The following is a 26,657-nucleotide window of genomic DNA, read 5'->3' as shown; positions in this document are numbered from 1 at the left end:
TTTGATTTTCATTAACACTGGCTGTGGTCAAAGAAAATGAGAATATATCAGTTATGAACAAGCTGGTGAAAACTGTATTTTGATTTGAGAAAAGGGTGTAGAAAAAATAACAGAACAAAAAACATATATTTAGCCTGGTTTTCTCTTCTGCGCCATTTTGTCCATGCCAGATGCTCGGCATCTTCTCTTGGCTGCAAGTTCGTTTATGTTCGGGGTTTGGTCCTGAGCAAGAGACAGTGGCTTGTGGATCTATTGCTTGGTCATGACCATAGTGTGAGTAGTTTGAGTAGTGTGAGCACTATATCAGCACTCGGCAGGCTATTAGTAATAGAAATATGAAATTTCTTAAGCAGGCCACATAAAATTGTTTGACATGTGTGACTTCTGTGATCCCTTCACTCTTCAAATATTTTACTTTAAGACCAAAGATCTGCAAAACGATGACATCCCCATCAGCCTCAGCCCAGCCTAATGTTTAGCACTTAAAAAGCAGTTGTGCTGTTTAACATCTGGGGTGTGAGTGTCTTAGATCTGGACGTTAGTTCAGTCATTGTTGTAGAAAGTAAGTGCTGAGTTGTGGGGACACACGCAGTGGAGGTTGTAGCCCAACAGTTGAACCAAATTACAGGATGTAAACCACTTTATTTGGAGACAAACTAATCTATTTCCTGAAAATTTAAACACCACTCGTGTTTCTTATGAGCTGTAGCCCTCTGATGTTGTGGACGGAGAGGTTTCTCACCCGTGTTCTTACTGTGAACGTTTACAATGCAAAGCTGTGTGCTCTGGTCACGGTTTGTGGAAAGGCTGTGTATTTTTTTTTTTTTTAAGTTTTTTTTTTTTTTACAAGGACTCTATGTGTCTGTGCACCAGTGTGATCCACAGAGCATTACAGCACATATAATTACAGCACTGTATGGTCATGTCCCTCTGAAACCTCAGCCAGGGCCTCCATTTTGGTTTTTCCACCATTTCACTGACTCAAGTTTGGAAAAAAAAAAAGAAAAAAAACTTGTTTAAAGAGACCAGACGTGGTTTCAGTCCAAGGTGTGTGAGACTGTGCTTTCTGTTTGTTCTGCTCCACAGAGGTGAGTCGGGTGTATTTATGACAGCATCTTGGTGTGGACGTTTGTTTTCGTGGACCCCTCTGCTTTCTCTGACCATTGAAGCCACAGTCATCCTGCCTGTGGTTTCGGTCTGGAGTGTGGAGGACCAGGCGGCAGTTTGCACTGTGGGTCTGCGTACGAGAGCGCACGAGCCTCAAACGTGTCAGAGTAATACAGCGGGGAGAGCGCAGGCCTCCAGCTGGCAGGCAGCCCGGCCCAGCATAACAACTAGAGGACTTGAGCGGAAACCACATCAGATCACACACATCTGCAAAAAGTAAACAGAACAGAAAACATGAGTTAAGAAAACAAAGATTATTTATTTGTTTTCTCATCGATGTCCCCAAAGACTTCTATTACAAGTTGTAATTGAAGTCTTTGTTGTAATTTACAACATTTGTTGTCTTTTGTTACATTTTACAAATTCTATTCCCTGTGCAGTCATAGATGTTGACTACAGAGATACTGTCTATAAATGTGACTGGATGGATCACAACAGCAGAACATGGTTCAGTGTGTCTGATGGGATGGTTTAGGCAATGGTATGTATATGTAGCTGCTCAGTGGTGGAGGACTTCTGTGTATTGGTCTGGATCCGAGGGGACTTTATTATTGTACACATGACCTGCTGGTGACTGGATCAAGAAATCAGCTGATGGGGGAAACTCTTATCACAGTGTTGCCTCATTGCCTCAGTTTCCTCTGGCGGCTGGTTGCAAATTGTTGTCTAATGACACAAAGAACGTGTATTTTGTGTTGTGTTTTAGTTTGAGTTCAGTTTCATATATGTTGTTTTTATTTCATGTTCAGTTTTAAACTTGTAGTAGCCTATAGCACTTTGGGCCACAGGGGTTGTTTTAAAGTTGTCAAAACAGTAGGCTTATGATAAAGTGATAAAGTTCTCCAAAAGTCTTTTGTAGAGATTTTAATTCCTGCCTCTGATACTGCCAAAAAATATAACCCTGCAATTTTATTGCATTATATAATTTTGAAGTCGCTTTTGCACAATTTTACACTTTTACGGTGAAGGATACAGAATAAAGGATACTTTATTCTTATACACAGTAGCTGCACTTTAACAGCTATTTAAAGAAGTTGTTCTTTTTTCCTGAATTTATTTATTCAGGTTCTTTTTCAGTCCTGATGACTTCATATCGAGATAATAAAAACATGATTCATGGCATTCATTCTCTGCATTTGTTTTTCAAAGGTTTTTTTTATATATTTATAAGTATTTTAAAAGAATTGGTATCAGATGGCATCAGATCAATGGGATCAGAACATCTCTAGTTCTTTGTCCATCAGCAGCAAAGACACCAGTGAAGTGAGGGGACAGACTGCAGAGGGAGGGGTCAACGAAATCAGACATTTCCATTCGTTCACAGTTTTCAATTTAACCAATTTTCCGCAATCACAAACCCAGTTGTTTATGACTAAATGTTGCCACATGATAAAAATCATTCTTTCTACAGTACATCTGTAATACTGGATGTTACTGGACGTTCACAGGGTTTCATGTGGAGAGATGGCAAATCAGAGCTTGGATTCATCTCAAAACACAACGCTACCCCTCCACACAGCTCTCTGATTGGCCCATGTCCCACTTGAGGTGACTCATAGCAGGTGTTAACACAAAACAGTCTTTCTTTCTTGTGTCACTCTGACTTTGTGAAGCTGAACCAGCTCGTGTGAACGTGTCCAGTTCAGCTTCTATCAGTTTGGTGGCAGTTCCTGCTGGTGGCAGATACAGGAGTCGCCTAACTCCATTTCTGAGTTGAGCTCATGTTGATGTCCTCATGTGGTCCAAAACAACAGCGTCACCATGGTAACCTTATCACTTAACCATGGGCTCTGGTCTCCATCACCATGGGGACAGAAGCTGTGACATGAGCTCCAGTACTGCCTGACATCACTCATGAAGACACTCCAACATAAACACACACACACACACACACACACACACACACTCAGCGAGCTCTGCACCACATCAGGAAGAGGTGTGGTCATGGTACACTGCATCCTGTCAAATACCTTAAATTGGCTTCTGCTATTAAGTTCAGACAATTAAAGAGACCCCGAGGAGCTTCTGGTTATAAAAGAGTCTCATATTAATGTGGATGAATCTACGTTACCCACTTGTTAATGGGTCCATTTTCGATAAATGTATCATTTTGTCTTTATAGTTATTTTGATATTATTATGGTCGACTTGCCCAGAACTTTCGTGTTTCGGTTTACCGGATGCTGCCCGGCGGGTCATGAGAATAATAGCCGCCGGATTGCTAGTTGGCATTGTATATGGTCAGAACTACGGCAGTATCTGATCGTCTTCGAACCTCCAACTTTCATTCTTGATTAATGAAAACATTCTTGGTGTTTTCGTTTTCGTCCGTCTTGCGTTGGTCCAAGAATTTCGCTGTGCGTGCGGAGGCTCATGGGAAATGTAGTGGGAAAACACTTTGCTTTCCCAAACTACTCGTAGTCCCTTTAAAGTTATTTTATGTAACTTATAACTTCAACTACTGATTATCTTCATTACTCTGCCAATCATTTCCTCAATCAGTTGACTAATCACTTAGTATTTTGTAAAACACAAGAAAGATGTGATGTTTTTTAATGCATGTTTATTCTGACCAGCGTTTAAAGGAGGAGGATTTATTTTAATGTTAAAACAAGGAAACAATCAGTGCAGCTTCATTTGGACACATTTATTGTCTCCTTGATGAGACATTAAAATGAAGTGAAGTGAAGAGAAGACCGAACTGTCACCTGATTCATCTCCACTCTGCACACAGTTTTATTCTTAGTTTGACTGCATGTAGCTGGGGACCAGGACTGGGGGACACGTACTATATCCTGTTTTTCTCAGTTGAATTAAATATCCCAGACCACAATGTTTTAAGCTGCCAAATGAGAGCTGGCTTCATGTTGTTGTAAAGAGGACAAGGAGTTGACATGAGGTGATTTTGTTCCTTTTTCCATTGCAGTTCCCCTAATTAACGCAGCTTTAAAACGACTCGAACCACGGACAGCTTGGCAGGCTGCGCCGGGCATCTGTCGTTGTATTTAGGAGCCTGAAGTCTTTTGTGTTGAGGGGGATCCAAATTATTTATTCCCATGTTATTACTGGAAAAGTCTCGCAAAAATAGTGCCGCAGATCTGCTGACATGATTATAAGATACGGTTGCGGAGGACGGGGTCAGGTTGAGACAATGCATGAGAAACCAGACTAAAGAAATAAAAGAGTTTTTTTCAGAGTGCAGAGGTGTGCGGGGTTTAAAGGGTCAAAGGTTCAAGAACTCTCATCTTGCTTTCATGAATCTTCAAGATAGCAAATGCTGCAGAAACTCACTCAGCAAAAAAAAAATTCAGGTTTCTGAGATCTGTTTGAGGCCTCCCCCTCCTCCCCTCCGTCCTCCCCCCTCCTCGCTCACTAGATCATCCTTTTGTCACGCAACTCCCCCGAGAAGCCTCAACTGCATTTGAGCTGCCAAGACTTTTTTTTTCCCACTGAAAAGCTTTTTTTTTTTTCAGTGTGGGGGTTCAGCTCTGTGGCAGCGAGTACCACCTTTTACTGTATATGATGTCTTTACTGTAAACACAGTGGAACATGTTGCCGTTGGCGTCCATGACGGTTCTGACAATGTGGCCAAATTAATGAACTGCGTCAAGTCTGTGGGCGTGTTTTCCTCCAGTTTACCGTTCGCTCTCATGTTACATATCTGGGTGCGGCGTGTAATGGTTTTCCCCAGTGTGTTGTTAAGCGTCTCGGCCCCCCCACCCCCACCCCCACCCAAACCCCCACCCTCACCAACCAACCAACCAACCACCCACTCAACACAAGGCACAGCAGTAACTGGGTGTGTGTGTGTGCCAGCCTCACTGCGGTCTAGCAGCCGATGCCGTCCTTTTGCGTAAAGACAAGAACCCAGATGCAAAGGATTATGGGTCTTATACTCAGTTTACAGTAACTCTGGTTTAATGTGAGGGTGGGGGAGTGGGGTCTGTAGCTGCGGTTGATGTGTCACATCGGAGGATTCTGGTTAATTTATTCCAGTTACTGTCAATTTCTGCCCTTGAGCAGTTTTATAGACGTGTTATTCCAGTGATTGTATGAGACGCAAACGTTGGGCTGTATAATCTCCAGGGGAGGGTATTTTCTGATACTCAAGTTGATCACAATCAGAGAGCGATCATTTAAACCTCCTTAAGGCTGCGATACACACCGCAGCTTTATGGGACCATTTTTAAGTGTAATGGTGCACGGCGGCGCTTTAATCATGTGCACTGTGACCGTGTTGTTGCCAGGAAACATTTGACTTGAGTTTTTCTTTTTGTCCTTTGGTCTCTTTCTTTTGTCTGTTTCTGGAGTTTGTTTTTCCAGTTTGTATTGTTGTGTTGTTCACAATTTTGCAGAATGGTTTCCCATATTTGAACGTAAAGGGCCCACTGAAAGGCCACAGGCTCCTGTTGGTGAGAGTTTGTCTGAGCTGGGTTCAGTTTGTGAAGAGTTCACAGTGGGTGGGCAAAGCACTGGGGAATAAAGGCTGATACATCAGCGATGATTCTTCAGTTCTGCTCCCTCATTGTTTTAATGGCATTATAATAGAGTTAACCACTTTTTACCCCTCCCTCTGGGAACCACTGGTTAAGTAAATCAAATCAGCTTAGTTCACTTCAGCTGCAAGATGATGGGTTGGGCAGGCAACTCTTATTTTGAAACTCTCTTCTAATTACCTTATTAAAACTGTAATGAGTAATTGAGGGAGTATAAAGACTCAGAAATGTAAGTACTGCTCACTGCCTTTTTATTTTGTTTATTTGCATTGTATTGACAAAGTTCAGGAAATTGGTCCCATGTCTGTATTCATTTCATAAAGAGCACCTGTCTTTATTTAAATGGCCTTCCAAGTTTCCTGATTTCTTTTCAAACTATTCCCAGAAGTGATCTTAGAATATTTTTCAAAAGGGACTGTGTCTTTTATTAGGGCCCGAGCGGCGACTGCAAGTCGCCCAGCGAAAGCCCTATTGAAATCGCGCTGTTTATTATTATTATTCCCACGATTCTTAAATCCCCAATTTCGCCCCTTTCCCAAACTGGAAAAGTTGTCTACTTTTGCATGTCCCTCCGGCCGGATCCGAAATTCGATATTTTTGGGTGGTTGCACATGGTCGACGCGAAATGGCAAAATAGCGCCCCCTACAAACTTTCAAAATCCCCATAGGGAATTTGAGTGACTTTGTCCGATGTTGATCAAATTCGATACACATATGTATTATACCCAGATATGCAAAAAAGCCTCTTGACCTCATGACCTCAACTCAACAGGAAGTCGGCCATTTTGGTTTAGATTTTTCCCGCCTAAACTTAACTCCTCCCACAGCATTCGCCCGATCAAGTTGAAATTAGGTACGCAACATCGTCAGACCTAGCTGAGCTTAAGTTGTGCTCCGTGAGTCCGTAGGTCAAAGGGCGTGGCTGCCAGCGCTCAATTAACTTTGGCGTGCTCGCCATGTCCATACGAGTGGCTCTCACGCCCACATACTTCATCCAATCTACTTCAAACTTGCTGGACATGATGATGGCTCCGCCCTGAACGTCCCGATATATTAACTTCCCACGTAACTCATAGCGCCCCCCCGGTGGTAACAGGAAGTGAACTAAAATTCATTTAAAATACATAGTTGACCCCATCAACTTCATTCCACTTCTAAAACATGCAGAACCAGTTGGTGAAGCTACATTATGAAGACTGTGAAGCTACGAGTAATGGCGTCCCTGTGGGGGCGTGGCTACCATCAATTCCTCGCCATGAAAATACGTTTGGCTTTTTGATGGCTTTAATGAACACGTATCATCATGAAAATTTATACACAGGTCCAGGGTGGAGACCTCTTCCATCTGATAGGGGTGTCGCTCATGTCGCCCCCTAGTGGAAACAGGAAGTGCCATTTTTTGCATCAACATTGTCCGATTTCCACGAAACTTCACATGTGTGATGAGGGACTGACCCTGAACACACCTGCATGCATCCCATTACTGCCCCCTGGTGGACGAACCTTTAACTGCTCATAACTCCTTCATGCTTTGTCCGATTCACTCCAAACTTCACATGAGTGATGAGGGGCCGCCCCTGAACGCACCACACCACATGCGGTGACTGCCCCCTGGTGGATGAACGAAAAATTGAATTTTTTGCCTCCTTTCAGGTTTTTTCTCCCATTCACCTTCGCGCCACAGCCCCGGTGTGCCTCAGGCCCCGCGGTGGCATGGGTGAGCGAGGGCCCGCCATCGCCGCTTGCGGCTTTAATTTTTTATTATAATTATTATTCAAGAGTATCCAGTTACAGTTTTGTTTTCTATTAAACCTTAACAGAAAACAAACCTTCCTCTTTCTTCTGTTAACTTACCCAGTTTTATGAGCGACTGACCTCATGATGAACCTTTTTAACATCTGACATTAAACTGTATGGAGGATCTGGTGCTGTTAGAGTTACTTATTACCACGATAGCATGAAAGAAACCATAAATATACTGAAGATTCGCACAACTGTGCCACTCAAGAATGTTTTGCACCTGCAGGATCTGCTGTTGTAACTCAAGAAAACCTGCAGTATCTCACCAAGCTGCTGCTCTTTGGTGGTGCACAGAGTAAAGGCATTTTAAATTCTTCTGTTATTTATGCTGTGGTCTGTGTCTGCAGAGTCTGGAGGATGGAGATTAATTCTTGTTGTCTTGTTAATGCCGAAGTTGTTTCTCAACCGCGACTTGTCTCTCTAGCTGTCTCTCCGAGTCCTACCACTCCAGCTCATGCGAGTCCATCCATTTTATTTGCCTTTCCTCCTGTGACTTTCCTTTTAAGAGTGACTAATATTTTCTACCTCAATTAGCAGCTGCAGCTACACTGAAAAAACTGAGGTAGAGCTCTGAGGTTAGCCGGAGAGGAAACAGAGAGGCAAACAGTTTGATCAGCGCCATGTGTTTTGCTTAAAATGTCACTGAAATGAAAAGAGGACCTTTTCCGTATAACCTGTTATTAGTTTTAATTCAGCAAGAGGATAGAAATCAAAGCAAAGTCACATTAAAGTCTAAGTTTAATCTATTTTGCTATGTTTTTATAAATCCCCATCTGCTCCGTCCACATGTTAAAGTGTCCTGGAGCGAAACACAGAACCTCACATGGCCCTTGATGATCAGCCCAGCACTTTGTATAGTCACTTCCTGCTATTGTTGTGTGCGTGTGGCTGAATGAAAAGCACTGAAGTTGTCAGACTCAATCAAAGCTCCAGTAAGAAGAAGCTGTTCATGTTTCCATTTCGTTATTTTCGTAGCTTTTAAGCTGAATCTTTTCTCAGTGATTGACATGATTCTCATCTTTAATGTCAAAGTGAAGCTGAAGCCAGAAAGGCAGGGTTACATACATTGTACTGCACCATTCAGACAGAATGCAAGTCAAAGTAAATGGTTGCTTTATGCAAATGGGAGCTTATTAAACATTCACTCAAAAATAAGGTTAGGCCAAAGCCAAACAGAACATGCGTATCATATCGTGTGCCACATAAATAGTGGCAGGAATTTGCATGAATGCTCTTTTATCTTGTTAACTTTGACACTCCCGACATTAAGAGAATGAGCATTGCATTTAAAAAGAAAAAAGAAAAGATAAATGCAAACCCAGACAAATAAATAGTAAAGAGTAAAAGGGATGTGATGTGTGGTTAGCCACAGAGGTTCAAGTTTTGATTTTGATGAAATGACAATTTTAGCAGTGGCAAAGCATAAGACAACACAACCTCAGCGTGATGACAAGACGACTGTAAGTCAGTGCAGCGGCCAAGAGCTCTAAACCCTGCAATAAACACCATGACATGACATGCTGTTTTACACTTTGTTTTCTTTTAAACAGTGGAGATATGATGTGTTCATCAATCAGCTCCAGGCAGATAACAGGTTGTTGTTGCTTCACGCTCACGATGACAGAGAACGACGGACGCAGCTTCTGTCCTGTCCTGTTTAACCAGCACAAACACAGCAGTCCGGTGGGATTGCTCATCTGTCAGGATAATGGCTCTCTTGCATGAAATTGAATGAAAATAATTTTTTAGTTGTCAGCACTTAAACGTCCTGAAGGGCCCGTGATTGAAACGGAATATGGTAATAACATGGGTACGAATGTCTGGCGAGATTAATATAAAACCAGTGCATCTGTTTCCATTTGGGCTTTGTTTTCGCTGAAGCCCCTGTGCGGTTCTGGAAAGAGCATTGCGGGGCTCTTAAACAGCTCCCAGCATTCCTCAGTGCGATGCGTGTATGCGTGGGCTGCTGCTCCGGGCCTCGACAGTATGAGTCAATAGAAGCCCAGTGAATTAGCAAAATGTCCTCAGATGCTAAAAATAGTTTCTCTCTGAACTTCTTTCAGTGTATAAGACTCATTTGATGTGTGTGTGTAATGTCTCCAGAACATGAACACACCATCAGTCCATGAAAGAGTTACAGCGTAGACTGTGTATGCATATGGATATTAAATGTGTGAATATGAGTTCATGCACTGGCACAAAAGTCTCCATGTGTGTGTGTGTGTGTGTGTGTGTGTGTGTGTGTGTGTGTGTGTGTGTGGCATTTTGCCTATTTTCTATTGGTTTATGGAGCCACATGAAAGTTTCACTGAGCTGGATGAGATTGTCTGTTTTTTTCATTACAAACACAACCAAAAATATGTTGGAGCGACCTCTACTATTGTGGTTTCTTTTACTGATCTGGGTCCAGACTGTACCTTCTGTGACCAGCGGATGTGAAGAGTGGGAGTGTTGCATACATTACTGCCAGTTAGCTGCTCACTAAACACATCAAACCTGGAGTGGAGGAGCTGCTGAGATGCATCGTGCTGCTTTGTGAGACTTGCGAGAAAAAAAAAAAAAAAAAGGTTCAGAGCTGCAGAGCTGGAAAAAGCTCAGAGGGGAAGATGATAGCTCAGGGCTGGAGGTAACGGAGCGGAGGGTTATTAAACGAGGTGGAGAAGGAAGAAGAAGAGGAGGAGAGGAGGAGGGGGAGGAGGAGGGGAAGAATCAGTCAACAGTTGAGGTGGAGTTTCATGTGAAGCTCCAGTCGAAGCGACCTGCACTTAAAAGCAGAGTTGCCTCCTTGGAGAGTCCAGTTCAACAATGATGATGTTACCACCTGGAGCTCCAGAAGCTCCACCTAACCCACCACCACCACCACCACCACCACCACCACCCCCCCATGCGACGCAAACAGCAGCTGAGCTCGACTTCAAAACAACTCCGTCTGCACTCATTAAGCTCCGTTTCTCAGCATTTAAGAATTCCTATGTGGTCTGAAGCCTTTCTCTAATGAAACACAATTAAAAAGAAATGAACGTAATGAAAAATATTTACCCCCAGTCCAATGAAGTGGCTGGTGAAGCTGGTGACTCCTCGTAATAAAAGCCATATGTCTGTTCTCATAAAACTCTTGTTTTTGTGGCATGGATTTCTCAGGCGCTGGTGTTTGTGCCAGCGAGTGAATTAACTCCCGATGCCGGGTAGGAGAGCAGCGAGAGGCGCTTTATCAGAAGCAGAAGATCCGAGCACTTATGCTGATTTATGCTGCAGTCTTCACCGTGCCAAATCTCCAGCGGTGATAACCAGCCACCGGACAGAGTTAACGTGGACGTAAATCTGTTAAATGAGAGTCTGATTGATTGTGGAGGTGTTTATGGTGGACAGCTTCTAAAAACACACCAAATAATGTTCATTCTGAAGTGCAGTCTCCAACAAAGCAACCAAAAAGAAAACTGTAGCTGCACTGACTTGAACTGCTGACCTTGGCAGTGATGCAGAAGGAGCGATGCATTATTCACCAAGCCACAGGCAAATCTTCTCCTCATCTCAGGAAATTTCCCAAAAAGTTCCCGAGCACATTGACTTCAAATGCAAATATGTGCCTGTAGAGTGAGAGAAGTATGTTTCTCCACCACAAAGAGATGACTTGAAGTAGTTTACCAGTGGAAATGGCTCAATGGATTCTGCCAGAAACCAGGCTCTGATTCACAAATTATAGTTTTTGTTTTCACTGATTCAGTTTTGAGCTTATCTCTCTTTAGGTGGAGTAAAACCCAAAGTCCTTCCAAAGGCCTGTCAGCCCAACTCTAACCAACCATTTCATGTGACAACTCACCAGAGTCGTTTTATTTTTTTGAACACAAATCTTTTCCTCGTCTTAAAATAAAAAATGTCCCCACTTTCCCTAATATGACCACAGTTTATTAAAGTTCAAATACAGGTGGTAAAAGTGAAATAAAAGTTGTTCCACCACAAACGGATGACATGAAGGAGTCAGGGCCTGAAACAGGATACAGCTTGACAGCAGAGGGATGAGGGGAAACCATGGATGAAAACCAGGGTCAGACTTACAAATCATACCTTTTTTTTTGTTTTTCTCAACTTAACCTTGACTAAAATCTTAAATTAATTCAGAGTTCAAGTTATAGGAGAGGAAATATAAGCTATAAACTACATTTCTGGCCATCCTAGTGTCCTGAGGGTGGATTTCTCATGTCCCCTTCAGGATGAGTTGTAGTGACTTCCCCTGATCACCCACCTTTTATTTTGTCCTTTATACAGTTTGCTTTATGATCAGATTCATTCTCTGCTGTGCTCACAAACTGAGAATGTAAATGTGAACATTTCCTTCTACATCATCTTCTTGACGCTGTGAACGCACCACTGTGGCTTCAGACCATTGATTTAATTTGAAGTTGATCTTTCGTACCCCTGACCAAAATCATAAACCTGCGCTCATGGGAAGATTTTGGTAAAGTTGAACTTTTCCCATGAGATCTCTTCGCCAAGTGACAGCAGCCAAACAAACCTAAAAATACACAGTCTGAAATTTCATGAAACAGTGGAGTAAAGATCTGAGAAAGACTTCAAAGGTTACAGGGACCTTTGTTGAGATCCGAGCTGTTTTCCTTTTTTTTTACATGAGTCACTCGACCAAATAGGAGATAATCTGGATCCATGGCTGCAGTGTCACTGTCCCAGCGTATCACAAATCTCCCCAAGGCCACATGCACAAGACATGAGAAGCTGCGGTGCAGTAACTCTGTCAGGGGGGACTTGTTGAGAAAACAGCGGGGAACGGGCTTGACCGATCCTATGTCAACACGGCGTCCCATGTTTTGTAGAAAATGTCGTTTCATTCCCACGATGCTTTTACCAGAAGGCTCACGACACTGCTCTGCTGAACTTCTGTTCATTTCCATGGGATATTTTTAAGGGGGAATGGAGGAGGGGGTAAAAAAAAATGCCTTCCTTTTGCTCCCTGAGAGCCTAACAGGGTCCCCGTGCCGAGACACTCTCTAGGGCCGCTGCACTGATAGGATCCAGATGCTGCTGGAGTGTGGATGGGGACAGCAGACGAGCGTGAAGGCTGCACTGCTCCACTGATTGATAGGGGTCAGGATGAAGTTGGGATTCACATTTCTTGACTGTGACCACCCTCCTCCCTCCCTCTCTTTTTATTTCTCTCTTATGCTCTTACTCTACTCCATCCGTCCTGGTCCTGTCAGGTTTTCTCCTGATGCCTGCAGTGTTTTATGTAGTCTGTAGCGACGGTGTGGAGCTCCGCGGGGAGCTGACAGTGTTAAGCTTCAGGCCTGGCTCTCTGCCTCACCTCTGCTGAGCGTTTAATGAACTCTTTTACAGTCAGAGGCTGAACCTTAACCGCAATTTATAGGTACAGAGAACCAGTTTTCAATGAATCTTTCTACCCGCCACACTGTGAAACATTAATTATAGTAAATGAAAAACAAACAATGAATGCAAATCTCTTGTCGAGTGGAAATAAAACTGTTTTTTTTTTCCCTCTTTCCATGCGTGTGTGCAACATTTTCCACTGAGCGTTTCCCTCACAAAGTGCTGCAGAGTTATTGCTGGGTTTCAAGGCTGCTGTGATTTGTCAGTCAGTTCAAAATATTAAAAAAATAAATATTACGTTTGCCTGGAGTTTAGTTTTTTTTAAATGTAAATGTGAGTGTTTAGGAGGAGGTGGATACGAGGCTTATAATTTCCAGCCTAATGCAGTCTAATGAAACAACCATACAAATGACCACAGTGTTAAAACTCAGGCTGCACTGAACTGTACAATCCTTGTATTGTGTTTCTCTCTTTGCAATAGCTACACATTCTGAGGTCCTGTTGCTGTCTTTCTGATATGTTTGGGGTTTTGCATCCCTCTATAAGTGCCTGTCCTTTCTTCACCCTCAGGACCATGCCAGTAACGCCGAGCTCCGCCCTCCTGCTGATTTTTGGCTTCCTGATTGGTCTGAGCTGCTCCCTGAGCCCCAGAGACCCCAATGTGTGCAGCCTGTGGGAGAGGTGAGGCCAGTTTATCTATGATAAACAAATACATGTTGCTGCTGTGGTATGAAATTAAACACATTTTTAAACACGGCGCTTTTAGCAGCATTCAAGAGGGTCAGCAGCCGGTCAGGGCGCTCATCTGTCACAGTAATGGTCAAGTAAATGTTTATGGAAAAAAACAGCACCACTGCTTTATATACTTGGTCATAGGAGAGTGGAAACTTTTTCTTACACAAAAATGCCTCAGTACAAAATACAACATCTACATGTATTGTTGTTGTTTGACCAGATAGACTGGTTTTCAGCATAGAAATCATCCACACCAAAGCAAGTGAACTATCGGACTTTCCTGGTGTGAATACGCCCTTAGTAACATTAGCTGTCACCTAATCAACAAAGTTCAAGGACACATCACTTCACGTCCAAGACAGCTGAGCTGTGTTACATTTTTATGATGTAAAAAAAAAAGACCAGTGTGTAGGATCCTGTGGCATCTTTCTCTCTCATATGTTACAGTATGTATACATCGATATAGATATATAGTTATATTGAGATAATCATATAGAAAGTTGTATTTGTATTTCTGTTCTGTTCAGCACAATTTATAGTTAATTCAAATTCTGTTGTTGCATTATTATATTCAATGTATCTACATGTTCTAAGTACCATTTTTTTTTGTCTTTGTTCATATTCTTGTTATTCTTCCTTCTTTGTTCTTGTTCACTGTTTTGGATTTATTACCAAAACAAAGTCCTTGTATATGAAAGTCTCGTTCTAATTCTACAGTGAGGCTGGATGTAGTCTGTAAACAGGTTCATCCCTGCCCTCAGTTTCTAAACACATTGGTAAACCTACTGCTGCCTGCAGATAACATGAAAATGTGAAAGTCCGTCTCTAGCATCAGTGTTTGGTTTGTCCACTCAGGGCTACTGTAGAAACACAGCAGGCCAATCTGTTTACTGTGTACATATGAAAGGCTCATTTGAAGCTAAAACAACACAGAGTCATCCTCCAAAAACATCCACGCTGAATCGCTGATGTATTTTCAAAGTGAAAACTTTGACCTGCTGGAGGTGGATAGATGGAGACCATGACATCTACAAAACATCCAAGTCTGGACCAGCGTGGCTAGACAATAAATAAGAAAAGTGAGACGTTATTGGAATCAGAGCAGGACTCCTTCTCTTCCTCTTGTGACTGGATGTTTATCTCTCGTCTCCTGGTCAGCTTCACCACCTCAGTCAAAGAGTCCTACTTCCATCCCTATGACCATGTGACGGAGGAGCCCTGTGCGGACCCTCGGACCTTCTACAGATGCATACGCCACAGGTAGCATCAGTGTGATGACTCACTTCCTGTCGGTCTGACTTCCTGTTCCTGTCTGTGGAGGGTCGGAGCTTCCTGCTTGACTGTGTTATTCTTTCAGGATCACCTACAAGACGGCCTACAGGCAGGCGGTGAAAACAGACTATCGCAAGAGGTACCAGTGCTGTCCAGGCTACTACGAGAGCAGAGACAAGTGTGTCCGTAAGTAACTAACCGTCAAACCATCTGACAGTTTTCATCAGTAATTGCTTCCTTTTTTGTTACTGACATAAAATGTCACATGTGCACTTTACCACTTACTTATTTATTGACCTATTCTATCCTTAATTTAAAAGCCTTGGGCTGCAGATCAGCTTCATACCTGCTGCACTACTGTGCAATAGTCTTTATCTTTATGGTCTTTTGTAAATAAATTAGTTAATAAGCATTAAAATATATTGACTCACACTGTAATTACTTCACAGCTCAAGCAAACACATCTCAATAAGGATGTTTACACTGTGTTAATCGGATTACTTCCCATTGATGACACTAATCTGGTTTTATTTACTATTTGGAAAATCAGTGTAACTGTTAATGAAGATGTGATTTGGCCCCGTCCAGTGTAGCCACAGGTGCATGTTCACAAAACCAACACGCAAGCGTTCAATGCTACAACCGCTGCTAACACTGATTCAGAAGTGAAACAGTGTTACATTTAGTGCACAGAGTCGTTCATTCTCATTTCTCAAAGAAAGCTGTTTTTTTTGTTTTTGGGGTTGTATTTTTTTTCTTTTTTTCCACCCAATGTGCTTCGTCAATGAGGAGCATATGACACTGGAATTACCAAAATTATGGGTTTAATTCCCACTTGGGCTTCTCATGCTGAAAATGCACAGTATGTTCTGGCAACACTCGCTGGAATTTTCAGCTTTAAACTGTGTTGCAGTCTTGAAAACATCTCCGATGCTCCCATCTTGGTAGTTTTAATATTTTCATTACGGTTCAAGGATTTCAATGTCTTTTTTTCCACCAGCAAAGCAGCTGTTAGTGGCGGACCCACTGCTGCCTGGAACAACAAAATGTATATAAGTCATTATTAGTGTTTGTATTCATAAATACTCAGATAACTGGAGTTATCTCAACCTTAACTCCAGGAATGGGATGCGTTCACTAAAATCATATGAATTAATTCACATAATTATCAAGTTGTCCAAAACAAGATTTATTCAGTTTTGGTTTAGTTTGCACTGATTCTTAATTTTCATTTAAAGGGATAGTTCAACATTTTGGCAAATTGGCCCATTGCCAAAATGCCTATAGTCTTTGAAGTAGGTTCGTTACCTTTAATTGTCGGTGCAAGCTATTTTTAGAATGGTGGAGCAGAGCCGCAAGCTGCTCAGAGCTACACTACGGAGGCTAATGGGATTTCTTGGTTTCCCTCATCAAACTCATCAAATACACAATCCAAGTTGTGACCTGCACATTCACCACGCTATGAGATAATAACGGAACGTTACGAGACAGAGTTGTTTTAGAGGTAAATTCATGCAAAACCGCTGATGTGCGTTACCGTCGGGGTCAGTTTTTCAGCAAGCAGTCTCTGTATTTACCTCGAAAACAACTCTGTCTTGTAACGTTCCGTTATTATCTCATAGCGTGGTGAATGTGCAGGTCACAACTTGTCCACCAGAGCGTTTTGGAGTTGTTGGATTGTGTATTTGATGAGTTTGATGAGGGAAACCAAGAAATCCCATTAGCCTCTGTAGCGTAGCTCTGAGCTTGATTTGATTGATTCATGTTTCAGTCACCATGGTATTTCCCAAATAAACTGTCCATACATACTTTGATGCTTAAAATACCGTCCAGAGCCATTTTACATGACGACAAGCGTAGGTGCAGTGGTTAAAATAAGTAACAGTTAGCTGAATGTTGTTACGATCTGAAAATAACAAACGGAAGCAGCTGTCAACAGTTTGCTGACACACTGTCATTGCTCCAGTGGCACACAAATAAAGTGAAACCACGCTACCTCATACATCACTGATGATGGTAATAACGTGGTTTTTGTGTGCAGTCCCCTCAACAGGCGACGTTCAGCAGAGATAATATGCATCTTTGTCTGCTCATTGTTGAGCTATGTTTCACAGCAGCCTCAACAAATCCTGAATACCACGTGTGTATGTGTGTGTGTGTGTGTGTGTGTGTGTGTGTGTGTGTGCAGCCAAACACAAAAGCTTTTGATTTTTGTGACTCACATGAGAAGCCCGCTGATCACTGTTTTATTTCTAACTACATATAATTAGATATAATTACACTCACCTCTGTCATTTTATGACGGTAGCCTTTTCTTAGATCGCCCCAATCTCCCACCTCCGGTGTCCACAGACGCTCATCTGGAGAAAAAACAAAGAGTGAACCGATTGTTTGTTTGTTTGAATGATGGGAAAACAAATGTGCGGTTCTCAGCACCACATGGATACTGTACGTAACACTTGTTGAGTTCAACATGAGAAGCTCTCTGGCAAAATTATTAGTTTTCAGCCATAAATGCATGTTTGAAATGACTTAATTAATAGCAGCAGGATTTTTAATGCTGGCATGCACACAGCTCAGAGCTCACTGACAGTATGAATGGCATTCAGCACTGGGGCTTTCGAGTGCTCGGTCGAGCCCAGCTGTCGGGCTGGCAGCCTGTAACTGTTTATGATGGGTGGAATAAATTTAGAGAGGACGAATGCAAATCAGCTGAATAGATTGTTGATCGAATAAAACATGCATTTTGAAATAGATTTAACGGGCACACAGTCTTTGGTAATAACACTAATTAGAGGAGGAGGAAGAAGAGGCAGCGTTTCTAGAGCAGGACACAAACAGTTAGCAGCTTGGAAATGTTTCAAAAAAAGCAAATACGAACAAAGTGGCTTTCAATTCATTTGACAGAAAAATTGTGAAATAGTGGTGACGCAATTGATGAACTGGTTTATCATGCGGTGATAAAGGAGAAAAGGGAAGCACAGCCAGAGGCCAGAGTGATATCAGTATTTTTACTGCTCTGATAAACTGTCTGCAGTTGTCAGCGTGTGCATGGAAACACTGGGGAGTCGAATCAGAAAGTTTGATTTGCTTACAAGGAATGCAAACACAAAACATGTGAGCAGAATACACAGTTTTAAGGTTTACTATGAATGAGTGTCAGTATGAACCCAAACCCACTGGAAAAAAGACGTGTAAAACAATCACTGTAAAAAATATCCACCTTTATCCAGTTATTGGTGTCTAACAACATCCAGTTGGAGTCACATGATGTGGCAGCAGCTCCATATCGCTGCTTTTTATATAACATGCTCAGGATGAATGTTCCCTGCAAAGCTCAGCCTGCTAGAAAATAAGAACTGTTTCTAATCAACAGCTCGCTGCACTAAGGAGTGTGTCCATGGCCGCTGTGTCGCTCCAGACCGTTGCCAGTGCGAGGGAGGCTGGCGAGGAGACGACTGTTCCAGCGGTATGAATCAGCCTTTTTCCTTCGTTCAGACATTTCCTCACTCACTCTCCCTCTCCTTTGCTTTTTTTCCTGCCCTCTCTCCATCCCTCCCTCCATTACTTTCTTTCTTCAGGTGCACACATAAACACAGTTCACATACACAACAGGAAATGACAATTGGCCATTGGTCAAGCGGCCGATCTTCACATGCACCATTCCATCACACACCGGAGGCCTTTCCAATGGAAACAGCAAGGGAGCATTACGGCATGCACAGCAATGAGTCATTACTGTCAGCCTCGGTCCAGAAACCAGTTTACTAGTCCAGCAGGACACTGAGCTGCACCTCCACCTCTCACTCACAGTTACTACTCCGCATTATAAAGAATCTTACACTTACAAACATGTTAAAAATTAGTATGAGAGCAGTAAGTTACAAGTTAAATACGGGATGATTTAGTGAAAGTAGCCATACAGTAGTAAATACAAAAAGAGTTTAGACAGACACTATATCTTCTCTCTTTCTACTCGTTATAACTTCTTTTGCAAAACTAGAGTCAGCAGAAATAGTTATATAACGGTTGTTTGAGGTCCAAACTCAGAGCAGAGACTACTCTGTTTGTCTTTTCTGAGATCTCCATATATCTGTGGAGTGTGAAACCAGGACCACATTTCACGGGGGCTGCTGTTCCCCAAACTCAGATGAAGTTTTCCACCACGTTCAGCCCGTTTCATCACACTCAGCTGGGTCAATAGTACAGCCCTCCTCCATTTCCCCTCTATTCCACTGCACAGAGCGGGAATTAGCTCTAACGGGTAGCGGTTGATGTCTTGACAGGGGGATGATGGGAAGGGGAAATGGAAAATGTTACCCCACTCTCTGCCTTGCGTGGCCCAGTTTGTGCCGTCTCTCCTTACACTGCCTCTCTAGCACTGCCCCTCGCTGACGTAAATTTTCAGTCTTTGTTTTCTCCGTCCATTCGGCTCCTTTTCTCTCTCAGGCCTGAGCTCTGCTGCGTCGGCCCATAATGGAGTCATTTTGGCAGAACCAGACCTGACACTTCCTGGATGCCTGTGTGTTGAGCTATCTAACTGTGGGAAAGAGGAGAGGGGCCTGAGGTTTTCAGTCTAAACGCTCTTAGGACTGGTTGCCCACAGATCTGAGGAGTAGATGAGAGCAGGGAGAAGAATGCCCAGTGTTCAAGATGGTGAAACAAAGAGGGGAGTGAGTAGATACAGAACAGAGTGAAAATGAGAGAATACAGTAGTATTCATTACAGTGACTGAGGTAAGAGAAAGACAGAAGTGTGGCTTATTGGGAGCTTGAAGCGCTCATGTCGGAGAAGTATTACGTTTTATTTCAGGGCGGAGTTTGAGCTGGAATCAAAAACCAGCAGCAACGACTGCTTGTTAGATGTCCAGGAGATTATGTGAACTTTGGATACAAGCAAAACCCCAAACCACCGCTTGGACAATGCACGGGGGAGAAGGAAGAATGTTCCCACCATAATCAGTTTGCATTCCTTATGAAGGGCTGTGAGGAGATGCCAGATCTGAAGTGCATGTCAATCAACAGGTTTATGAGCACACGCTGATCCAGATACTGCTCATGTGCAAGTAAAAGTCATATTATGATACTGATATTATGGAAACACAGATAACTTTTTTTTTTACTTGGCCAGGTATCAGTGTCATAACTTTAAATTTTAAGGATATGACCTCTCATATGTGCATGTAAAATAATATCAGTGTGGTCAGTTTACAAACCACTGCATCTGATCACAGGATAAATTAAATAAATTCAAATCCACTTTGTTATGGAGCTCAAGCTAAAAGCTGAAAGCTGAGGATACAGTAACAGACACACCTACAAATTTACACATAAACATTTGATCAGTTCCTCAATGTGACACATCCTTACTGATTGAATGATTTAAAATCTGCTTCAAACAACCACAGTTAAAGTTACACATTTAACGCACATTAAATTCCACCTCCATATCAACACACCAGTAATGGTGAATGAATGAAGTTCAGCACTGAGGACAGCCTGGAGACTTATACTGGAACTGATTTGTTTTTAAATGTTTTGTTTTGTTTGTTTGAGTGCCACCACCGACTGTGACAAACTGCGATAAATCACTGAACTGTCACGTACAGGTGCAAACACAGCTAAACTTTTCGTCAGATCTCAAACTTCTGGTTATGTCGTGTTGATGCTTACCCTCCGTTAAAACGATCGAATCAAAGCTGGACGCACTCAGGCTTAAGTGAGTGTGTATGATGACGGTAAACAAACTGGGCTACACAAAGAAAGACTTGCACTTAGTGTAAACTGTATGTTTACATGCAGATACACAAACAGAAGGGGAGAGTTTTGATTCTGGTCAGCGGAGGCGTCGGACTCTGCCAGCTGGTTGCTCCAACATCACGCATCCATGGTGAATTTCACCCCTTTGCTCCTCTGCTGTGTGGACGTATCAGGCCTCAGCTCTTGCCCTGCAGACCCTCAGTAAAGCTCTCCTGCTGTCCTGCAGAATGTCTGTGTAAACATAATCGTGGCTCCAGCTGAGTTTCTCATTACTCAACGTGACACGCTCCTGCAGGACCCCTCTCCTATGCCCACAAAGAGACTGAGTGAAGTTATGATTCATTTAAAACACAAGAGGCGAGGGTCCTGCTCCAAGTTAGTGCAATAAACACTACAGGCCATGGCAGCGTGGTTTGCTCCGAACCAAATTTGGCTCCACTTTACCCTCTGTGCAATTATTGTCAAAGCCGTCCTTGTAGTTTTCAAAGCTGTGGCGGGACACATGTGCAGCAGAGGTAGAAGGAGCACAACATGCGTGACGTGGAGCTTGATTCTGTGCACGAATGTCTGCTGAGAAAAAAAAAAAGATTCACAGAGGTCAGCGTGAAATTGTTGGCATGGTTTTGAGGGGGAGATAACTGAGGCTCATCCATCTGTTACGTCAGTGTTGTTAAATCGGCTATCACATTTTCTCGATGCTGTTCGACGTCCAAGACAGTCTGAGTTATTGATGAGAAATTTGAGGAATGCACCCATGACCAATGCAGGCTCTCTCAGTGGGCCGAGATCTCTTCATCATGAATTGAAATCCAAACTGTGTGTGAATGTCCACTGCACGCTAACCCCCACCCCCCACCCCCAACCTGCACAGCCGATCTTTAGGCCGCTGTAAAATTAACCATTTAAAACTTGTCCGTCTTGTGAGCCCCATGCAAATCTCCCTGCCAATGTCAAATTATTTGTTGGTAACATAACACTGCCGAGTTAAAGGCCCAGATTTGGATGTAGGAGCATGAGGGAGATTCACAGTAATGTGTGGAGGAGACAGTATGACTGCCCCCCTACCCCTCACCCCATGCCCCACCCCCATGCACTCTTCCTTTCCCGTTTCTGTGCTGTTGTTCATCTCTTTGCTGCCGAACACATTAAATTTAATCACATTTGTTTCTGTTTGTTTTTCATGACATCATATACGTCTGTAAGTGTACACCGAGGTTTATGGGAGGAAAAGTGAATTAGGAGAAACAAAACTGACACAAAACGATCATATTTGCCCTGAATGCAATTCACAATAATCATGTTTAATGTTATTTTGCTTTGGTGTTTTCATTCAAGTTCCAGTAATGCAGAGTAAGTTTGACTCAGTGTTTGGAGGAGCAGGCGTTTTACTGGAAGCTGACTGGTCTGATTCGCTGGAAAATATGGGCAATGAAAACAAGAACCTCTCTGGTGTAAACGTGTGAGGCAGCACTGGAAAAAAAGAAAAAATTCTTCTGGATATACGTGAAAAACCAGAAAACAGAAATCTGTAAAATCTCTCATTTGAAGCTCAAATCCCAATTAATCTTTTCTACAAATAAACAAAGGGATCAGATTGTGTTTCAACATCTTGGCTGAACAACAAAGCTTGGAACAATCTACTGCACAATAAATAAATAACAGTTGTCTCCTTACTTTCCAGCCTGTGATGATAAACACTGGGGCTCAGGCTGCAGTCAGCAGTGCAAGTGTGAGAACGGAGCTCTCTGTGATCCCGTGAAGGGGGCGTGCCAGTGTCCTCCAGGGTTCATAGGACGCAACTGCGAGGAGTCGTGTCCAGCAGGCACCTTTGGGAAGGGCTGTCTGCAGAAGTGCAAGTGTGGGACCGGGGGGTCCTGCGATAAGGCAACAGGAGAGTGTGTCTGTCGGGATGGATTCACCGGGACGTTGTAAGTTCACAAGCCTCAATCTGAAACTTCTGAATCTAGGTAAAAAAAAAAAGAAGAAACAAACAAGTTAAAGCAGAAGTAAGTGATCCGGCCGTTTTGGCTAACTTCCTATCAGCCGATGGAGTTAGCAGTCCCCGCCCTCGTCCCTACGTCACCACATTCACGCGCATCCCTTGGCTGCACACAAGGAAGGAAAGTTAGGATACAAGGAAAGTTTTCTCCTCGGCTTAGCAGAGCAGAGTGACTGACAGACCCGTGTTTCGGACCAAACACTCTATATAAGTGATTGCTGTCGGAAGACATAACTATTTAAGACTTATATTAACACAAACATTCCGCTTACTTCTGCTTTAATCGAAAACTACATGTCAACCTGCAGTTACAGGATTAAAACCATTATGATTCATCTTCTGGGGAGCACGAGTGTCTGAACCAGATTTCACAGTGGTCCACCCAACAGTAATTGAGATATTTCAATCTGGACCAAAGCAACACTTCACAGAACCACAGTCCTTGAGCAGCGCTCAACATTTACACAACGTCCCATTTGGTACGAGCCATTTTTAGAGTGTCTAGCTATTATTTCATTTAGAGGACACTACATTTCTTTACACTTCATTATCTTGGAGGGTCTGACAGACACGGATGATTTCATAGCCAACAACATTATTTTTCCACAACTCAATTCTTAAGATGGAGTAAAAGAGACGCTGATGTACTACACTCTAATCCATGAGTCATGTGTTACGCCCCATTTTTTTTCAGATGCCCCCGAGGATGAGTAAGCACTGAAAACTCTTCCCCAGATATTAGTGGAAACTCTTATACTGCCAATGTGAAAGCACAACACACCACTTTGAGCTAAATGAAAAGAGGGCTTGGCAACATTGATGAGGGGATAAACCTCTGTGATGAATTGTGTATTTCTGAAGTCGATCCATGTTATTTCACCTCCAGGGTGCATTAGAAAATATAATATCCTAGCAGTGAATTGTGCTGAAGGAAGTTTCAGCCAAGTCATTTGATTGGTCAAAGACATGGTCAAAGACATGTTCCAACTGCACTGATGAGTCCCACAAAGCCTTTGTCCTGCCAAGCCTTATAGTAATGAGGGAGCTACTGTTTTCTTTTTTAACCTTCTACTATTTTTCTTTAGTTCAAGTAGAATATGATACGGCAGCATGGCAGGTTTAATGTAGCCTGTGTACACACAACTACTCTACAGTCACATGATTTCAACATCTATAAACTGTGTGCGGTCACATCAAATCCAACGTCCAACGTTTAAAATTTTGCAACCAAACTGTGTGTGACAATAACATACTTAACATACCAAAGATGTGAATGATGCAAAATTATAATCGTCATTTTTACTTTAATGTGTACATCACTTTAATGTTAACACTGATGAAGCAGGAGACTAATTATAATTACATTACATACAGCTGGACAGTTTTAATTTTCATCTCAGCTCCAAAATAATCTTACCTATAGCAACATGTTATTATTATGATGTAGGCTATTAGATGATTTATGATAAGATGCCAGGCTTGACAGTCCCCCCATGATGATTATAATTTGTATTGTTCATCTGAATTTGTAAAAGAACAATAACTGAGGTGATCAAAATAGAAGAGTGGAAACAAAAAAACAGAAATGGAAATACTCAGGAATTTGTACTTCAGTATTGTTTCTTCTCCACCACTGTTTGTGCTGAGGCTTCAATATTCAATCTTATAAAAACTGTAAATACTCATTTTGTGCTTTTTGAAATGTAGAACAAAACAATTACTTCATTCCTTAGGAATGTCCAAGGACACACGGGGTGTTTTTGTCTGAAGTGATCCATTACACTGCTTTAATAGCATTTTCTTTGTCTCTCTCCACAGCTGTGAGAAGGCGTGTCCCAGGAGATGTCAGGCGCGCTGTCCCTGCCAAAATGGTGGCATCTGTAGGGGCAAAGGGATCTGCGCTTGTCCCCCTGGGTGGACGGTACGTTTTTTTTTAGCTTTAACCTCACGCTGACTCTAACTTACACATTATCTGTGGAGGTTTCCAGATTTCAAATAAGTGCAAATGTTATTTTCCAGCTGGCTCCAAATTTTGGACAAACAGTCTTTTTCTCAACTCAGACTTATTCCTAAAGACGTTTAGACGGCAACCTGTTGTCTCTGGGGACCTGCAGTTTCATGGTTTTCCATTAACGTGAGACATTTATCATGAGGTGTCTTTGCTCTTGGAAGAGAAGAGGAGACATGATTGTGATCCCATCTGAGAGCAAACAGATTATTTTCTAAGTAGTTGCATAAACTGCTCGTGTTTTGTTCCAGTTCTTGAGTGAATCAGTCTTTTTATGCCTCTTGAGTGCATTTTTTCCTCTTTTCTCTGCAGGGTGCAGTTTGCACAGAGCGATGTACAGAGGGACGGTTTGGACCAAACTGTGCTGAGGAGTGCCTTTGTCACAACAGGGGCAAATGTAACCCTGAAACTGGACAGTGCCAGTGTGCCAAAGGTTTCACTGGTAACAGGTCTGCACCTTTAAAAATACAGATTCTGTATTGGCCTTTACTACCCTCTCATGTGCATGAGATGAATTCATACCGTCTGGTATAGTCAATGACAGCATCTCTCTATTCACCGCAAAAGAAGAAGAAGAGTCAAAACAGAAAACTCTCCTCCAGGCAAAGAGTGTAATTGAATCCTTAGTCAGAAAAAGCCAGGTTGCATGTTTCAGCAGTGATGTCCTTTGATGTAAATCAGTGGCGTTTGCTGTGCACTGATGTCACATTACATGATTTCTGGTCACTGAACAGTTGTTAATTTAAATCATTCTTTAGTTTTTATGTCAAAATCTATTTATAATTTAACAAACACCAGAGACAGGAGAATACAGACTAATGGCTAACATCATGCTGGTGAACCGCAACTCAAGACAGACATTTGGTTTATGGGCGAATCAAGACCAGACATGTGCATTGCTTACTCTGAACTGTATCTACATAATGTTTTGCGTCCTGCCCCCAGGTGTAACGAGGAGTGTGATCCAGGCACTTATGGTCAGGACTGTAAAGGTGTGTGTGACTGTGCGAACGGCGCTCGCTGCTACAACATCGATGGGGGCTGTCTGTGCGAGCCAGGCTTCAGTGGTCCACACTGCAGGGACAGGATGTGTGCGCCAGGCAAATATGGCATGCACTGTGAACGCACATGTCTGTGTCAGGACAAACACACACTCAGGTGAGTGTCTGCTGACAGGACAGGTAACTAACAACTGGTCGCCTCATTTTGACTTAAGTTCAGATTTGTGCTGCTTTCTACAGCAGAGGAGGCTTCTCGTTTAGTAAAGAATGAAACATTGCTTGAAATTAAATCTTACCTTCATAAAGCAGGTCCAAGATCTGCAGGTTTTGAAGTCCTCACCTGTGGCAAAAAACAGGAAAGTTAGCTGTGCTAATGCTGAAAGGCCTCAATTCAAACACAGCTATGTTAGCAACCTGGTACCTGGAAAACAAAGACCAGCTAACATGACATGGCTAATAGTTTGAACAGACAAGATAGCTCTATGATAGCTCTATGCTAGCCTATGCTAGCCCATGCTAGCCTATGCTAGCCCATGCTAGCCTATGCTATGCTAGCTCTTACCTGTGTTGACCAGGCCTCATCCTACTGAGGTTGAGTGGCTGATTTAAATGGGGCGGTTACACCCCGCCTTTCCGAAGCCCCGCCTTTCCGACAATAGACTTCCATTCATCGTAATAGCGGGGTTTTCTATTTTTTCTAAAGACCCCGCTACTCCGAAAAGGCTATTGGGGGAAACCCCCAGTGCGCAGTGCGCATTGATCCTTTTTTCCTTTTTGGGGTCAAACGGATCATGTGCATAATTAACTGCAAAACAAGCAAATACTTCATATTAATGACATAATGTTCATTATGCTTAGCCTGTCTAGCCTCTACCTGGTCTTTTTACTAAACTTAACCAACTCCTTTCTTCATTGCCTAAGCCTAACCAAAGCATCTCCCTCAGTCAGCTGTCAGCACGAGCGGCGGCTGCAGCAGCCTCGCGCCCCTGTGAGCTCAAGCCGGGTTCAGCCGCGCTCGAGCGGCGCAGGGGGGGGGAGAAAAAAAGTGTATTCCTTTTACTGTGTGGAGATCTCCAACAAC

At 42.7% G+C, this 26,657-nt stretch overlaps 1 protein-coding gene and 1 long non-coding RNA gene across 2 annotated transcripts in view; one reads left to right on the top strand and one right to left on the bottom strand.

Moving 5' to 3' along the window:
• The window catches only part of pear1 (platelet endothelial aggregation receptor 1), a 55,224-nt gene that overhangs the window by 15,045 nt on the left and 13,522 nt on the right, over window positions 1-26,657 (top strand). The window contains exons 2-9 of the mRNA XM_085801053.1: window positions 13,373-13,483; window positions 14,696-14,797; window positions 14,895-14,995; window positions 18,186-18,278; window positions 22,250-22,496; window positions 24,386-24,488; window positions 24,888-25,024; window positions 25,521-25,733. Coding sequence (XP_085657179.1) covers window positions 13,377-13,483; window positions 14,696-14,797; window positions 14,895-14,995; window positions 18,186-18,278; window positions 22,250-22,496; window positions 24,386-24,488; window positions 24,888-25,024; window positions 25,521-25,733 — 1,103 coding nt within the window. The 5' untranslated portion in view covers window positions 13,373-13,376. The remainder of the gene's footprint in view (window positions 1-13,372; window positions 13,484-14,695; window positions 14,798-14,894; window positions 14,996-18,185; window positions 18,279-22,249; window positions 22,497-24,385; window positions 24,489-24,887; window positions 25,025-25,520; window positions 25,734-26,657) is intronic.
• LOC146971635 (uncharacterized) lies at window positions 21,833-22,377 on the bottom strand. The gene is made up of 2 exons (XR_015037819.1): window positions 22,243-22,377; window positions 21,833-22,038 (listed from the first exon to the last, which is right to left on the bottom strand). It is a non-coding gene; the product is annotated as an uncharacterized LOC146971635 (long non-coding RNA).

This window comes from Trachurus japonicus, chromosome 16 (genome assembly GCF_045865225.1).
Source record: "Trachurus japonicus isolate A0001 chromosome 16, Traja_1.0".
NCBI lineage: Eukaryota > Metazoa > Chordata > Actinopteri > Carangiformes > Carangidae > Trachurus > Trachurus japonicus.
Note: the sequence above shows the minus strand (reverse complement) of the source record. Positions and strands in the feature narration are given on the sequence as shown.